The sequence below is a fragment of the Aquarana catesbeiana genome, linkage group LG01 (assembly GCF_042186555.1).
Source record: "Aquarana catesbeiana isolate 2022-GZ linkage group LG01, ASM4218655v1, whole genome shotgun sequence".
Taxonomy (NCBI): Eukaryota; Metazoa; Chordata; class Amphibia; order Anura; family Ranidae; genus Aquarana; species Aquarana catesbeiana.
This window is the reverse complement of record NC_133324.1, coordinates 16,157,960-16,176,276: the sequence shown is the minus strand read 5'-3', so window position 1 is coordinate 16,176,276 and position 18,317 is coordinate 16,157,960. Positions and strand designations below refer to the sequence as shown.

Here is an 18,317-nt window from a genome sequence, read left to right as displayed (position 1 = left end):
CCACTGTGCCATCAATTTCAGCCACTGTGCCTATCAAACACAGCCACTGTGCCTATCAAGCGCAGCCACTGTGCCTATCAAAAGCAGCCACTGTGCTTATCAAACGCAGCCACTGTGCCATCAATTGCAGCCACTGTGCCCATCAAAAGCAGCCACTGTGCCCATCAATTGCAGCCACTGTGCCCATCAAAAGCAGCCACTGTGCCTATCAATTGCAGCCACTGTGCCTATTAAACGCAGCCACTGTGCCTATCAAACACAGCCACTGTGCCATCAAACACAGCCACTGTGCCATCAATTGCAGCCACCATGCCCATCAGTTTCAGTCACTGCACCCATCAAACGCAGCCACTGTGCCATCAAACGCAGCCACTGTGCCCAACAATTGCAGTCACTGTGCCCATCAAACGCAGCCACTCTGCCATCAAACGCAGCCACTGTGCACAACAAACGCAGCCACTGTGCCATCAATTTCAGCCACTGTGCCTATCAAACGCAGCCACTGTGCCTATCAAGCGCAGCCACTGTGCCTATCAAACGCAGCCACTGTGCCATCAAACGCAGCCACTGTGCCCACCAATTGCAGCCACTGTGCCCATCAAAAGCAGTCACTGTGCCCATCAAAAGCAGCCACTGTGCCCATTATTTGCAGCCATTGTGCCTATTAAACGCAGCCACTGTGCCATAAAACACAGCCACTGTGCCATCATTTGCAGCCACCATGCCTATCAAACGCAGCCACTGTGCCCATCAAAAGCAGCCACTGTGCCCATCAATTGCAGCCACTTTGTCTATTAAATGCAGCCACTGTGTAATCAAACGAAGCCACTGTGCTCATTAATTGCAGCCACTGTGCCCATCAATTGCAGCCACTGTGCCCATCAAACGCAGCCACTGTGCCATCAAACGCAGCCACTGTGCCCATCAAACGCAGCCACTGTGCCATCAATTGCAGCCACTGTGCCATCAAACGAAGCCACTGTGCCCATCAAATGCAGCCACTGTGCCCATCAATTGCAGCCACTATGCCCATCAATCGCAGCCACTGTGCCATCAAACGCAGCCACTGTTCCCATCAAACGCAGCCACTGTTCCATCAATTTCAGCCACTGTGCCTGTCGAACGCAGCCACTGTGCCATCAATTGCAGCCACTGTGCCCATCAATCGCAGCCACTGTGCTATCAAACGCAGCCACTGTGCTCATCAAACTCAGCCACTGTGCCCATCAAAGACAGCCACTGTGCCATCAAACGCAGCCACTAAGCATCCATCTGATTTATGGTGAAGGTGTCACAACGGTGAATGTCTGAGCACTGTGCCCTCAGGATCGATCTGTCCAGTGTGGGACACTGGCATGCATGAACTGTTTGCACAGGAGCACTTTAGTGATCAATCTATGAACTTTGCACTTTATGAATGTAATATATTTAGCATTTTTGCATAAAGACATTTTTGGATTGAATTGAACATTTTGATTGGATTTTCTGTTCGCTTCAAAGATTTTGCACTATGTCATATATGGTGTTTTACACACCATATATCTGTATGGCACTTTTAGGACATACACAGTATTTTTAGATGCTTACTTTTAATTTTTTAAAACTGAAATTCCTCTTTCTAGATGAAACAATAAATAGCTTACTCTGTTATTTAATTTAAGTGGAAATTCCATACTTGGATTCATCATGTGTAAAGCATTGGCCAGAGCGTACACCGCGATGTAGACGTAGTAGTGCCCAAAATAAGTAGTATAGTTAACATTGCAAATCCGGCTGCAATTTTCCGGAAGGATGCCATAGATTTGTTGAAAATACAAATTTTTGTCAGGGTTATCAGATAGACAATCACAGCGAAGAATTGACAGGTCTTCCAGAAAGGGATCATTTGGGGGGTTGGATGGATTCTCAGTCTCTATAAAGGCCTTCAGACCAGGGATGGGTTTAGTTGGAAGTGAAAAATAGAAACTGCAGTTCATCGATGGAAAAAATTCTTTCATGGGTTCCAGAATAGTCAATGACTTATGGAGAATAAAAGTTGCATTTCCCTTAAAAAGCTCTAAATGATGAATGAAATACGTATACTCCTTGTAGAACTCACCACATATTAGAATAACCGTACTCAAAGTGTTTTTAAGAACCTTGGAAGCCCTTCTGAAATCTTTGATGACTTTTGATAATAATATGACATATTCGGTACAAATGCCATGATGGGTCAAAGCCTTCTTCAACTGTTCTGTGTCTCCGGTGGCATCGTTTGTTAATATTATGCCAACATAATTCCAACCAAAATGTAAAAGGAATTTGATAAGAGCAGCATAGTGAATCTGATCGTTGGGAACCGTGTGATAAAAATGTGGGTACATTTGTCTGTCACTCAGAGAAGGTTCCGTGAAACTATAACTGACCTATGTAGGCATATTAAAGTATTTTAAAATGATTTGCATTTAATATTTTTTTTTATCACAAAATTATATGTTGCTCAATTTTTTTTTAATATGCCAGAAGATTACTACTATTTGACAAACTTAACAATCTTCTGTCCAGCCAATTTGCTCCAATAATGCACTTTTTACAACCATTTACAGCCATGTAACACATACACTATATTGTCAAAAGTATTGGGACACCTGCCTTTACAGGCACATGAACTTGAGCCTCTTTCTGAGATTTGTTGTTTACAAGCTAAAAAGAGTTTTTTTTTTTTCTAGAAAATTACTTAGAACCCCCAAACATTAGATATTTTTTTCTAACACTCTAGAGAATAAAATGGCGGTGGTTGCAATACTTTCTGTAACACCGTATTTGCGCAGCAGTCTTACAAGCGCACTTTTTTTGGAAAAAAATACACTTTTTTTAATTAAAAAATAAGACAACAGTAAAATTAGCCCATTTTTTTTTTGTATATTGTGAAAGATAATGTTACACCACGTAAATTGATACCCAACATGTCACGCTTCAAAATTGCGCCCGCTCGTGGAATGGTGACAAACTTTTACCCTTAAAAATCTCCATAGGTGACGTTTAAAAAATTCTACAGGTTGCATGTTTTGCCTTACAGAGGAGGTCTAGGACTAGAATGATTGCTTCTGCTCTAACGATCACGGTGATACCTCACATGTGTGGTTTGAACACCGTTTTCATACGTGGGCGCTACTCACGTATGCGTTCGCTTCTGCACGCGAGCTCAGTGGGACGGAGCATGTTTAAATTTTTTTTTCTTATTTATTTTACCTTTTATTTTTTATCTTTACACTGTTCTTTTTTTTTAAAAAAAGTGTCACTTTTATTCATATTACAAGGTGCCAAGCTAGGGAGAAGATCCAATCGCCTCCGATGCTGTCAACGAATTCGGAGGGCACCGGAGCACAGTGGGAGGGGGGGGTGCCCCTCTCCCGCCGCTGATAAAAGTGATCTTGCGGCAAATCCGCCGCAGAGACCACTCTTTTCGGGAACTGGATCGCCAGCCAAAGAAGAGGATACCGGGGTTATGGCAGCTAGCTGCTGCCGTAACAACGATATTCCTATTCAAAGTACCGACCTATAATGACCTATAACGACGGTGGGCGGTCCGGAAGTGGTTAATGGCATCCCAGTCTTATGCTGGCCATACACTATGCAAAAAATCGGCCGAACCTATTTTTGAAAAACAAATGTTCAGCCGTGAGAGCAAACAATAGTGCCATCATGTAATGACCGATAAATCGTTCAGTGGACATAAATGAATCCATTTTTTGTTTGGTTTTTTTACATATACCTAGTGCAAACAGTTCAGACGTGAAACACATTAACCTTTCAATATATCGTTCATTTGGCAGAAAATTTCCAAACTTGTCCTTTGTTTTTTCGGCAATGATTATGGATTTTGTGCCCATTAACTGGCCGAAAAACAAATGAACTGTCTAAATGACCGATTTTCAGACGATTTTTCGTATAGTGTATGGCAAGTCTTTAGTCCATAGGGTTCAATATTGAGTTGGCCCACCCTTTGCAGCTATAACAGCTTCACCTCTTCTGGGAAGGCCGTCCACAAGGTTTAGGAGTGTGTCTATGGGAATGTTTGACCATTCTTCCAGAAGAGCATTTGTGAGGTCAGGCACTGATGTTGGATGAGAAGGCCTGGCTTGCAGTCTCCGCTCTAATTCATCCCAAAGGTGTTCTGTCGGGTTGAGGTCAGGACTCTGTGCAGGCCAGTGAAGTTTCTCCACCCCAAACTCACTCATCTATGTCTTGATGGACCTTGCTTTGTGCACTGGTGCGCAGTCATGTTGGAACAGGAAGGGGTCATCCCCAAACTGTTCCCACAATGTTGGCAGCATGAAATTGTCCAAATTGTCTTGGTATGCTGATGCCTTAAGAGTTCCCTTCATAATCCCCCCTCCACCAAATGATTCGGACCAGTGCAGAAAGCAAGGTCCATAAAGACATGGAGTTGAAAGTGTTATACCCACAAAGGGTGGGCCAACTCAATATTGAACCCAACGGACTAAGACTGGGATGTCATTAAAGTTAATTTGTGTCAGGCAGGCATCCCAATACTTTTGGTAACATAGTGTGTGTGTGAAGGCAGGTGTCATAATACTTTTGACAATATAGTGTATATATCATCAAATGCCCACTCGAAGTCCATTCTCCTTTCTATCAAATACATATATTAGAATGCTACTGTAAGTCAATGGATATGTCACTATTGTGTTAGTAGATTTCAATAATCCTGTCAGTGTTCCTGAACATCAATACTATTTTCATGTGAAATCTCCAGTCTGCACTCACATGTGTATATCTGTAGAGGCTGAGTAACTGTGCCATTGCCTGGGTTGCCTGAAAACTGTAATCACCAATGAAACCAGCAATTTCACCCCGTTTCCTGCAGTTATAATTAGGGGCCTCTTTTATCCCAGATAATATCTGTAGAACATAATTTATGGTTTTCTTTGTCTCTCCACAGCTGTCATATATGTGATAACCCAGAGTAATATTGGGTAGAAGCTTCGTGCTCTTGTTAATCTCCTTGATAGCAAAGATAAACACCAAGATACTTCTATATTCATTCATATCAAGTCTGCAAAAAATAAGAAATATACTGAGGTTATTCTGAGAGCCAAGAGACCATTGAGCCAAGAGACAACTGAGATATATTTATCAATGTGAAATCAAAGTACACAAAGAAGCACATGAGGGTATAGTAATGGTCCGAGGGCCACAGATCCTCTCCCCGGTATTAGGGTGGGCCCTGATATCCTTCACCCTCTATCTATGTGAGAAGAACAAAAAAAAGTGAACCATGAAATCCCAACACAAAAAAGTACATAAGGGTACAGTAATAGTCTAACCTCTGAAGAGGAAGGGCCACAGTCCCTGAACCCCCAGGACACAAGGCTGCTGCTGAAGATACTCAGTGGTCTACCTAACTCGAAGCCAGGTGGATGCCGCTCCTTAGTTACCTGCCAAAGCCAATCTTCCAAGTACTTGGTGGAGGGCTCATTGAAGAGAGGGAGGAAGTGGGGAGGGAGAAAGAACCAAAGGCCACAGATCCCCCCCCAATATTAGGGTAGGCCCTGATAATATTCACCCTACATCTCCATGAGAGTACAGTAACAAAAAGAAAAAAAAGTGAAATGTCAAATCACAGCACACAAAAAAGCACATGAGGGTATAGTAATGGTCCGACCTCTGAAGAGGAAAGGCTTCATTCACTGAACCCTCCAAGGGCACAAGGCTGCTGATGGGGCAAGGCAACCTATGGTGTACCTAACTCGAAGTGAGGTGGATGCCGCTCCTTAGGGACCTGCCAAAACCAGCCTTCCAAGAACTTGATGAAGAGAGGTAAGAGTTTGGGAGGGAAAAAGACCCGAGGGCCACAGATCCTCTCCTAGGTATTAGGGTGGACCCTGATATCCTTCACTCTCTATCTCTGTGAGAAGAACAAAAAAAGTGATCGTCAAATCACAACACAAACAAAACTGAATTAGGGTACAGTAATGGTCCGACCTCAGAAGAGGAAGGGCCACAGTCCCTTAACCCCCTGGGGGCAGAAGGCTGCTGACCAGGTGTAAGGCACTCAATGGTCTACCTAACTCTAAGCCATGTGGATGCCGCTCCCTAGAGACCTACCAAAGCAAGTCTTTCACATACTTGGTGGAAGACTCAATGAAGAGAGGGAAGAGTTGGGGACAGAAAAAGACCTGAAAGCCACAGATCCTCTCCCCAGTATTATGGGAGACCCTGATATCCTCCACCCTCCCTCTCTGTGAGAAGAACAAAAAAAGTGAACCATGAAATCACAACACAAAAAAAAATGCATGAGGGTACAGTAATTGTCCATTCTCCAAAGAAGAAGGGTCCCAGACCCTGAACTCCCTGGGGCACAAGGCTGCTGACAGGGACAAGTAATGCTATGGTCTACCTAGCTCAAAGCTAGGGGGATTCCACTCCTTAGGGCCCTGCCAAAACCAGAATTCCAAGTACTTGGTAGCTAAAAAGACCCTAGGGCAACAGAGCCTCTCCCCGGTATTAAGGTGGCCCTGATATCTTTCACCCTCCATCTCTGTGAGGAGAACAAAAAAATTAAATAATAGTGAACCATCACATCACAGCACAGAAAAAGCACATGAGGGTACAGTAATGGTCCGACCTCCAAAGAGGAAGGGCCCCAGACCCTAAACCCCCTGGGGCACAAGGTTGCTGACAGGCGCAAGTCATGCTATGGTCTACCTAACTCAAAGTCAGGGGACTCCGCTCCTTAGGGGCCAGCCAAAGACAGTCTTCCAAGTACTTGGTGGAGGTCTCAATGAAGAGAGGGAAGAGTTGAGGAGGGAAAAAGACCCAAAGGCCACAGATGCTCTCCTTGTATTTGGGTGGGCCCTGATATCCTCCACCCTCTATTTCTGTGAGAAGAACAAAAAAAATTGTGAACTGTGAAATCACAGTACAAAAAAAAAGTGCATGAGGGTACAGTAATGGTCTGACTTCAGAAAAGGAAGGGCCTCAGATCTTGAACCCCCCGGTACACAAGGCTGCTGACAGGGGCAAGTTACTCAGTGGTCTACCTAACTCTAAGCCAGGTGGTTACCACTCCTTAAAAACCTGCCAAAACCAGCATTTTAAGTATTTGGTAGGGAAAAAGACCCTAGGGCCACAGAGCCTCTCCACGGTATTAGGGTGGGCCCTGATATCCTTCACTCTCTATCTCTGTGAGAAGAACAAAAAAAAATAATAGTGAACCATGACATCATAGCACAGAAAAAGCACATGAGGGTACAGTACTGGTCCGAACTCCAAAGAGGAAGAGTCCCAGACTCTAAACCCCCTGGGGCATGAGGCTGCTGACAGGGGCAAGTCACGCTATGATCTACCTAACTCAAAGCCAAGGGGATTGTGGAGGGGATTGAGGAGGGAAAAAAGACCCAAAGGCCACAGATTGTCTCCCCAGTATTAGGGTGGGCCCAGATATCCTTCACCTTCCATCTCTGTGAGAAGAACAAAAAAATAGTGAGCCGTGAAAACACAGCGCATGAGGGTAGAGTACTGGTCCGACCTCTGGGGGAAGGGCGTCAGACCTTGAACCCCAGGGTGCACAAGGCTGCTGACTGGGGCAAGTCACTCAATGGTCACTTTCCATCTCTGTTAGAAGAACAAAAAAATAAATAAAAATGTGCCAGTGAAAATTCATTTGGGTCTCATATTCATAGGCGTTGATTTACTAAAACTGGAGGTGCAAAACCTGGAAACCAATCAGTTTTCAGTTTTTTTGTCAAAGCTTAATTGAGTAAGCTGAAGTTAGAAGCTGAATGGCTACCATGCACAGCTGCACTAGATTTCTGCAGTTTTAGTAAAGTATAGTGTTTTTTCTGCACCCCGGGACACCACTCCCAGAGGGCACATCACAGGGAGCTCCATAGCATGTTGGTCCAGTTAAAGTATTAAGCCTCGTACACAGGATCGGATTGTTGGCCAAAAAAAAGTGGAATTTTGTCCGAAGGGCGTTGGCCCAAACTTGTCTTGCATACACACGGCCACACAATTGTTGGCCAACAAATACAAACGTAGTGACGTGCTACGTTGTTTTTCAGCTCTTTCGCGCCACCCTTTGGGCTCCTTCTGCTAATTTTGTGTTAGTAGAAGTTTGGTGAGTGTTGATTCGGGCTTTTCATTTCGACAAAAAGACTTGACTACGCCCATGGGCAGTCCTAGGTGATATACACCCCCCTCGAGGCTACAGGCCTTCAGTTTTTTCTGCCTAGTCAGGAGTAAGGACCTAGTTCCCTGTTCCCTGCCAGCTTGGTCCTGGTATGGTGAGTAAAGGTCCCCCTCTACCCTTAGGGGTTTTTTTGTGGCGGACGCGGGCCCCTCCCCAAGTTAATCGGTCCTGAAGGTCCCCTCTATCCCTGCACCCTCTTTTCCTAGCCCTGGAGGTCCCTTGGAGCCCCCCTCTTCCCCTCCCCCCTCCATATGAGGTAGTGTGCCTGTGGTGGGTACAGGGGGATGGAGTTGAATACTGGTGGGCTGGGGGTGTGCACCGCCTAGGTGCTGTGCTTACCGGTGGGGAGGCACTGGGTCCGGTACCCGGATCTTCTCTCTCTCTCTCGCTCTCATCCTTGGAGGCTACAGGGTTCTCCTGCATGGTAGACTCGGTTAGCATGGCCGGCGGCCATTTTGCCGTAGCCATTGTCCTCTTCCCTAGTGCCTGAGGACTTCCTATGGCCGGACATTATTGTGTAGCCCAACATGCCATTTTTTTGCAGACGGAAGCCCCTCTTTTTAACCCGACACTGACTCCTGTGCTTTCTTCTTCCTTGGACGCCACGTCTGTGCAGGTCGACATCTGAGGCAGAAAGCTCTACGCTAGTGGGGTTGTGAGTCTGGGGGATCCCTCCTCTCTCTGCTGCAGGCTGTGGAGTGTCTTGGTGGTCCGGTATCACTACCAGTGTGGTAGGTGTCTCAATGTAGTGGTCACTCTTGGTGTGGGGCTCTCCTTTATCGCTCATGGAGTCTCAGGAGCATATTTCCCCGCCTGACCCCCTGCAGGTCCCTCTGGGTCCCAGTCATCCATTGACACACTGACGGTGGCCCTGGAGTCCTTTGTGTCCCGGGTGGAGGTGGCTCTTGACCGACGGACTAGCAGGAAGCGTCCAATGCCTTCCCCTGCTTCATCTGTCTCGTCAGATCCTGAAACTGATTTGGCTGCCGTGGACAGGGCCCACCCTGCGGGGTCTGCGGCCACATTCCTGGATCTCGCGGACAGTGAGGATGATTCCTCAGCCCCAGTGGCTGCTCATAAGAAGGCACTGGTAGATGCACTGATTGCTTCTGTGCGGGAAACTTTAAAGATGGAGGATGGAGCCACAGATGCCGTAGAGGTGCCAGTCCCTTTTGGCACTCACAAGCCTCCTCGTGCGACAAAAGTGTTGCCTTATCCCTCCTTTTTTGACAAGTTTGTCTATAAAGATTGGGAGCGTCCAAAACGCCCCTTTGTGATCCCAAAGTGTTTCGCTGTGCGTTATCACTTTGAGGAAAGTCTGCTCAAAAAATGGACAACTCCGCCTGTCGTGGATCCCCCGATTTCCCGGTGGAACTAAACCACTATGATTCCTGTTGAGGGCTCTCCAGCCTTTAAAGACCCGGCTGACAGGAAGGCAGAGTCTCTGAGCCGCACTATGTTCTTTATTGCGGGTTCAGCGCTTCGGCCGATTTTGGCTATTGCTCTGGTGTCGCAAACGCTTACAGAGTGGGCAAAGCTGTTGCGCCATGACCAGGAAGGGGACCAGTTTACACCTGCCTTCGTGGAATTAGCGGACCAACTGGTCCAGGGGCTGCAGTTTGTCTGCGATGCCTCTTTGGACACAGCTCCCTTGCTTTCTAAGCTGTCTGCTTTAGCAGTAGTGCTTCGACGGGTATTGTGGCTGAAGTGTTGGACTGCGGACCAGGCCTCAAAGAAGGCCTTGCTGATCTGCCTTTTCAAGGCGATTGTTTATTCGGGGCCACTCTGGATGATATCATTAAGAATGTCACAGGGGGAAGAGTACTTTTCTTTCACAGTCAAAGAAATGGAAGGAGCCAAGTCGCAAGCGTGGCCCTTCCTTCTCGGCACACAGAAAGTTTTTTCATCCCTCAGGGTCCACTGACAAAGGCTCGAAGTCTTTCAAGTCCCCATCGAGAAGTTCTAAGCGGCCCTGGTCTGGCAAACCGAGAGCGGGTTTCTCCAGACCCCCAGATAAGGCTCCTTTCAGCATGAAGAGGAGCCCTCACCCACCCCGGGTGGGCGGACCTCTTTGCTGGCTTCCGGGCCCATGGACATCTCTGATAAATGACAAGAGGGTACACAAAGGGATTCTGTCTGGTTACAAGATTGAGTTCCAGACTTGTCCCCAAGCAGATTTTTTTCCGTCCAATCTACATCTGTCTCCAGACCACTTGTTAGCCCTCTGGGGTACATTACAAGGCCTGTCGCTCCAGGGGGTGACTGTCCCGGTTACGGTATCAAAACGTTTCCAGGGCTTTTATTCAAACCTATTTATGATCCCCAAAAAGGAGGGTACGGTACGTCCGATTCTGGACCTCAAGGCCCTGAACCACCATGCGTGGGTGCGAAAGTTCCGAATGGAGTCCATTCACTCCATGGTGGTATATCTTCATCAGGGAGACTTTCTTGCCTCCATCAACATCAAGAATTTCTGTTCTGGGTGACCTTCTGCTGCGAGCAGAGCCCTGAGGGGCGACGTGGCGATCACTGTTCAGACTCTGGCAGATTTTGGGTGGCTGATAAATTACCAAAAGTCTGCGTTGACCCCAGTTCGGAAATTGATTTATCTGGGTCTGACTCTGGATTCCGCTCGGGCTGGAGTGGTCCTTCCGCAGGACAAACTCCAGAAATTACAGGCAGCAGCCTGCTCGCTGCTGTCCATCAGGTGGGTTTACCTGCGGACTTCCATGCGGGTACTGGGCCTGATTGTGTCTACGTTTGTGGCAGTCCCATTTGATCAGTTTCATATGAGACCCCTGCAAAAGGAAATCTTGTTAAAATGGGACAAATGTGCCGAGTCTCTAGACAGTCAGATTCGGCTGAGTCAAGGAGCCAAAGGGTCCCTGATCTGGTGGCTTCGTTCCCAGGCTCTTCGGCAAGGGAAATCTTTTCTCCCGCTGTACTTGATCATGGTCACCACCGATGCCAGTCTGTACAGGTGGGGAGAAGTCCTGGGCCTGAACTCGGCTCAGGGTCACTGGACACTGGAGGAATCCAGGCTACTTATCAACATCCTGGAACTCCGGCCGATCAGACTCTGTCTGGATCATTGGACGGATCGGCTTCAGGGGCTCCCGATACGGATCCACTCAGGCAATACCACGGCGGTGGCCTATGTCAACCACCAGGGAGGAACGAGGAGTGTGTTAGCCGGTCTAGAAGTAGCCGGCATTCTACAATGGGCAGAACGTTTCATCCCAGCCGTTCACATTCCGGGGGTTGACAACTGGCAGGCGGATTACCTCAGTCAAGTATTGGACCAAGGGGAGTGGTCTCTCCATCAGGAGGTATTTCAACAGATCTGCCTATGCTGGGGATCTCCAGAGGTCGCTCCGTGGGGCTAGTATCGTCTGATCTACGTCTTTCCTCCTCTCAAGCTTCTGCCACTGCTGTTGCACAGGATCGAAGCCAAAGCAATTCCGGTAATTCTAGTGGCCCTGGACTGGCCTCGTCGTTCCTGGTACACCGACCTGGTGTATCTGGTCGCAGATGCCCCCTGGCGGCTGCCTCTCAGGGAGGATCTGGTATTCCAAGGGCCGATCTTCCACCCTGCCTTACCGTCACTGGCTTTAAAGGTCTGGCTATTGAAAGCCAGGTTTTGAAGGATAGGGGCTTATCTACGTCGGTGATTCTGACGCTGCTCAGAGCTAGAAATTCTTCTTCCAGGAAGGTATATTATAGGACATGGAAAGCGTATATTTCATGGTGTGAGTCAGTGGGGTTTCACCCACGTTCTTTTTCGGTGGCTCGGATTGTGGCTTTTCTTCAGAGGGGCGTTGAAAAGAATTTGGCCTTGAGTACTGTCAAGGGCCAGGTGTCGGCCTTGGCAGTTTTCTTTCAACGATCCCTGGCTTCGCATTCCCTGGTGCATACCTTCATTCAGGGAGTGCGACATGTGGTTCCACCGGTGCGATCTCCCTTGCCACCGTGGGACTTGAATCCTATACTTTCAGTTCTACAGAAGCCTCTGTTTGAGAATATTCGAATATGCGTGTTTTGACTGCGCTTAGTTGCAAGGTCGCACGCTCTGAGGTGAGCATTAAATACCTAAGGGGAGCACCAGAGTGAGGAACACCACGGCATGTTTTGGATTTTATAATTGCATTAAATTTATTGCACTTAGCGGTTTTACAATCGCATGAACTTTATAATCGCATGATCTTTATTACATCTGGATAGACTCTTTTTGGATACCATACACTTGTACAGGAGCACTTCTTTGAACAACCCAGCAATGCGATATTGATATACCATATAATACTGGATGCTATGCACATGCACAGGAGCACTTTTTTATGCATTAGTGGGTCACTGTATGTATATTTATTTTTAATATATGTGTTCATTTATTGCACTATTGTCACTTTCCACTGTTAGGAAAGACGTTTTCTTTCACTATTGGAGGTTTTTTATATGTTGTTTTTACACTGGTATAGTGTATGACTTTGGAAAGCGCAGCGTATATATTTATATATTTTAAATGTTAAAACCTGCCATCCAACATTTGTCCGCGGAAAATCCGACAACAATTGTCCAATGGAGCGTACAAACGGTCGGATTTTCCGCCAACAGCCTGTCATCACACAATTCCCGTCAAGAAAATGCGATTGTTCCACGCACCATGAGACATCCTATTAGTCGCTAGGTCTTTGATACTCCAAAATTGGAAAAACGATCCTACAGTTAACGTCACTGATGTAACCAGGAAAGTTCAACAAAACTATACTTTCGAAAGACTCTTAGCAATTACTGTAACTCACTTAAATGCGACAAATTTGATAAACTGTGGGAAATCTGGACTAACAACTATAATACTACATAAATATCTATTGGTATCAATCTATCCAACTATGGCTGCATACGTAAACCCACACTGCTTCTTATTACATGCTTTGTATTGTTTTTTTTATATTTTTTTCTGTTTTTCTTTTTCTCTCTTCATTCCTCATTTTTTTCTGTAAACCGTTGAAAATTTCAAGAAATATCTCTTCATTGAAAAAAAAGAAAAAGAAAATGCGATCGTGTGTACGCGGCTTAAAGGTAAAACTTTTGGGGATAAATTAGGGGAGTGTAAAAACCATTGTTTTTTTTTTTTTTTTCCTGCCCTGAAGGCCCAACAAGTGGGAGAAGAGACCTCTCAGTTGCAGTTGTATGACAAAACTAACATATATGATGCTAAGTTTGAGGTGTGTCAGGAATAAGTCCACACAGACCATGATGTGGTCTTTCAGAAAAATATTCTTAGGTTGTGTTTTTGAGTGCTAAAAATGATTTCAGTGTATTTTTTTAAATCAAAAATATAAACATTTGTGCAGCTATCACATAATCTATAGCCATAGTATATTTTTTTTATTCCACCCGTCCCTGTTTTCATAAAATTCAGAGTTTAGGAGTTTTTTTTTTACAAACTCTGAAAGATGTAAATCAAAAATGAAAAATAAAAAAAGATGGTCTGGCCACCTGAGATGATGGGCTGGTTCACACGACGTGCGGTGGTGGTTTTTCCACACTAGATATGCAGATCACTGCTAGGGCACATCCAAAACAATTGTGTCCTGTTCACACTACAACACTGGTGGGATGTGTGGTGGGTTGCAGTGTGGAAAAATGCATCATGTCGTCACACAGCACCGCAGTGACATGAATGAAGTGTCACTAGATAAAAATAACATTTAACCTCTTCCCGTCCGCGATATAGCCGAAAGACGGCTGCAGCGCGGACCTACTTTGCTGGGAAGGCGTCCATAGACGTCTCCCCGCGCTCAAGCAGCCTGTGCGCCCTCTGCAGGGAGCACGTGGTGTGCTCTGTGATCAGCGAGTCTATGAGACTCAGCTGATCACAGATCGGGGACAGATCGATCCCGACCCCTTACCACGTGATCAGCTGTCAGCATAGGTGTACGCAGCCTATTACATTAGGGTGTGCACCCTAAAGTTCAACACGTGTGTGTGTGTCTACATCTATATGACCCCAACACATTGATCTCCCTGTGAAAGAGAATTACGTAAACACTTCTCTCATGGCAGAGCTGGTAAGAGGGAGATCTTTCCCATCTTCTTGCTGGCACACAGAATGATAATGCTATGTACATATGGGGATTAGGGTGTACCCAGGCACATCCGGCACACCCTGTGCGCACGCCTATGGCTGTCAGCCAATGACAGCTGATCATGTAATTTACACAGAGCTGGTAATCGGCTATTTTTCCTCATGCTGATAGTGCGAGGAGAAAAAAAAAAGCCAATCACCGGCGGCTGCGAGAGGGATATCGGTCCTGATCATGGAGAGCCTCTGCAGAGGCTTCTGTGCCCACCTGTGCCACCTACCAGTGCCCACTAGCACCACCTACCAGTGCCCACTAGCACCACCTACCAGTGTCCACCAGCACCACCTACCAGTGCCCAGAGTACCACCCATCAGTGCCCACAGTGCCACCTATCAGTGCCCACAATGCCACCTATCAGTCCCCACAGTGCCACCTATAAATGTCACCAATCAGTGCCTCATCAACAGTGCTGCCTATCAATACCACATAACAGTGCCCATCAGCGCCACCTACCAGTGCCCACCAGCACCACCTACCAGTGCCCAGAGTACCACCCATCAGTGCCCACAGTGCCACCTATCAGTGCCCACAATGCCACCTATCAGTGCCCACATTGCCACCTATAAATGTCACCAATCAGTGCCTTATCAACAGTGCTGCCTATCAATACCACATAACAGTGCCCATCAGTGCCACCTACCAGTGCCCAATAGTGCCACCTATCAGTGCCCATCAGTGACATCTATCAGTGCCACCCATCAGTGCCACTCATCAGTGCCACCTATCAATGCCATCTTATCAGTGCCCATCAGTGTCACCTATCAGTGCCCACAGTGCCACCTATCAGTGCCCACAGTGCCACCTATAAATGTCACCAATCAGTGCATCAACAACAGTGCTGCCTATCAATACCACATACCAGTGCCCATCAGTGCCACCTACCAGTGCCCAATAGTGCCACCTATCAGTGCCCATCAGTGACATCTATCAGTGCCACCCATCAGTGCCAACTATCAATGCCATCTTATCAGTGCCCATCAGTGCCACCTATCAGTGCCCACAGTGCCACCTATCAGTGCCCACAGTGCCACCTATAAATGTCACCAATCAGTGCATCAACAACAGTGCTGCCTATCAATACCACATACCAGTGCCCATCAGTGCCACCTACCAGTGCCCAATAGTGCCACCTATCAGTGCCCATCAGTGACATCTATCGGTGCCACCCATCAGGTTTGACCATTCATCCGTGTCTTTATGGACTTTGCTTTGTAGACGCTATAACTTTTGCACAAACCAATCAATATATGCTTATTGCAATTTTTTTTTTTTTTTTACCAAAAATATGTAGAAGAATGTAAATCGGCCTAAACTGAGGGGATACAGTATTTATTATAGCAAAAAGTAAAAAAATATTGTTTTTTTTTTCAAAATTGTCGGTATTTTTTTGTTTATAGCACAAAAAATTAAAACCACAGAGGTGATCAAATACCACCAAAAGAAAGCTCTATTTATGGGGGAAAAAAGGACATCAATTTTGTTTGCGTACAACGTCGCGCAACCGCGCAATTGTCAGTTAAAGCGATGCAGTGCCGTATCGCAAAAAATGGCCTGTTCATTAAAGGGGGCAAATCCTTCCGGTCCTTAAGTGGTTAATGTGATGCTAACAAAATGAACAAAAAAAAAACAAAAGTGGAAATGTACATATCAATTATAACGATAATTATAATTTGACCTGCAACAAGTTAAAAATTCTTATGCAAATTATGCAAATTTAAAAAAAAATAATCTTATATTTCTAAACTAGGTGTAAAGCAGTGTGCACGGGGTTAATTCAGAATCATCTGGGCTTTAATTATCCGTAATTAAGGTTAAACACTTTAGAAAAAAAAAATACATATTTCTATACATTGTGTAGAGCAGTTTGCACAGGGTTAAATCAGAAACATTTTGTAACACAGTGTTTTAATATTTGGATTGATTTTTGTTTAAGAAGAATTAAAAAGGGCCGCAGGTCACATGACCGTTATTCTTATTATTGATATGTAAACTTATTTTCATTTCCACTTTTGCTTTATTTGTTCATTTATTTAACATCACATTAAAATTACGCAAGGTGGAAAAATAATTAAAAATCCTGTATTTCTATACATAGTATAAAGCAGCGTGCACGGGGTTAATTCAGAATCATCTGGGCTTCAATTACCCGTAGTTAACGTTAAACACTAAAAAAACAAAATAAAAAAAACATATTTCTATACATTGTGTATATCAGTTTGCACAGGGTTAAATCATAATTATCTGGTCTTGATTTATGCTTCAATGACCTGTATGTAAAGTGAAACACCCCAGCAAAAAAAAAATGTTGGTTGTGATTTAATATTTAAATGATTGTTTGTTTAAAAAGATAATAAATATGGTTGCAGGTCCAATCATAATTATACTTTATAAATCACATGTAAACTTCTTTTAATTTCCATGTTTGTTTTGTTTGTTCTTTTTTTTTTTTTTTTTTAGCATCACATTAAAAATACCTAAGCCTTAAAAAAAATTCTATATTTCTATGCAGGGTGTTTAACAGTGGGCACAGGGTTCATTCAGAATCATCTGGGTTACAATTATTTTTAGTTAGGGTGAAATACTCCAGCAAAAAAAAAAAAAAAAAAAGTTGTAACAGGACTGTCTATTAATATTTAAATAAAAATTATTTAATTAAAAATATATTACACATGGTTGCAGGTCAAATTATAATTATTTTTTGTATCATTCACATTTAAACTTCTTTTAATTTCCACATTTGTTGTTTCTCTACATAAAAAATGCACATTAAAAAAAAATCCTTTATACAGGGTATAGACACAGGGTTATAGACACAGGGTGTACACAGGGTTAATTTGGAATAATCTGGGCTGCAATTATTTGTAGTTAGGGTAAAACACTCCAGCAAAAAAAAAAAAACAAATGTAACGGGACTGTGTATTATTATTAAAATAAAAATGATTTAATTAAACATATATTACACATTGTTTCAGGTCAAATTACTTTTTTTTTTACCATTCACATTTAAACTTCTTTCCATTTTCACTTTTTTGTTTTGTTTGATCATTTTTTAAATCCTTTGTGTCTATACAGGGTATATAGCTGTGTACACAGGGTTAATTTGGAATAATCTGGGCTTCAATTACCTATAGGTAAGGTTAAACACTCCAGCAAAACAAAAAAAAATGTGTGTTTTAATAATTATATGAATATTTGTTAAATAAGATATTAAATATGCTTGCAGGTCAAACTATATATTTTTTTATCAGTCACATTTAAACATCATTTAATTTCCGCATTTGTGTTATTTGGTCAAAAAATGAACATTAAAGGAAAAAAAAATATTTTTGTTTATACAGAGTATATAGCAGTGTACACTAGGGTTAATTTGGAATAATCTGGATTTCAATTATTTTTAGTTAGGGTAAAACACTCCAGCAAAAAAAAAAAAAAAAAAAAGTTGTAACGGGACTGTGTATTAATATTTAAATAAAAAATATTTAATTAAAAATATATTACACATGGTTGCAGGTCAAATTATAATTATTTTTTGTATCACATTTAAAGTTCTTTCCATTTCCACATTTTTGTTTTGTTTGGTCATTTTATTTTTGTTTTACATTACAAATGCACATTAAAAATGCACATTAAAAAAAACCTTTATGTCTATACAGGGTATATAGCAGTGTACACAGGGTTAATTTGGAATAATCTGGGCTGCAATTATTTGTAGTTAGGGTAAAACACTCCAGCAAAAAAAAAAAAAAAAATTGTAATGGGACTGTGTATTAATATTAAAATGATTTAATTAAAAATATATTACACATGGTTGCAGGTCAGATTATAATTATTTTTTTTTATCATTCACATTTAAACTTCTTTTCATTTCCACATTTGTTTTGTTTGGTCATTTTTTTTTAAATCCTTTTTGTCTATACAGGTTATATAGCAGTGTACACAGGGTTAATTTGGAATAATCTGGGCTTCAATTA

At 43.8% G+C, this 18,317-nt stretch overlaps 1 protein-coding gene across 1 annotated transcript in view; it reads right to left on the bottom strand.

Moving 5' to 3' along the window:
- LOC141129959 (vomeronasal type-2 receptor 26-like) overlaps window positions 1–8,665 on the bottom strand; it is a 34,430-nt gene extending 25,765 nt beyond the window's left edge. The window contains exons 1-4 of the mRNA XM_073617994.1: window positions 8,537–8,665; window positions 6,112–6,245; window positions 4,771–5,125; window positions 1,644–2,405 (exon numbers count right to left, since the gene is read on the bottom strand). Coding sequence (XP_073474095.1) covers window positions 1,644–2,405; window positions 4,771–5,125; window positions 6,112–6,245; window positions 8,537–8,665 — 1,380 coding nt within the window. The remainder of the gene's footprint in view (window positions 1–1,643; window positions 2,406–4,770; window positions 5,126–6,111; window positions 6,246–8,536) is intronic.
- Window positions 8,666–18,317: the final 9,652 nt, after the last annotated feature.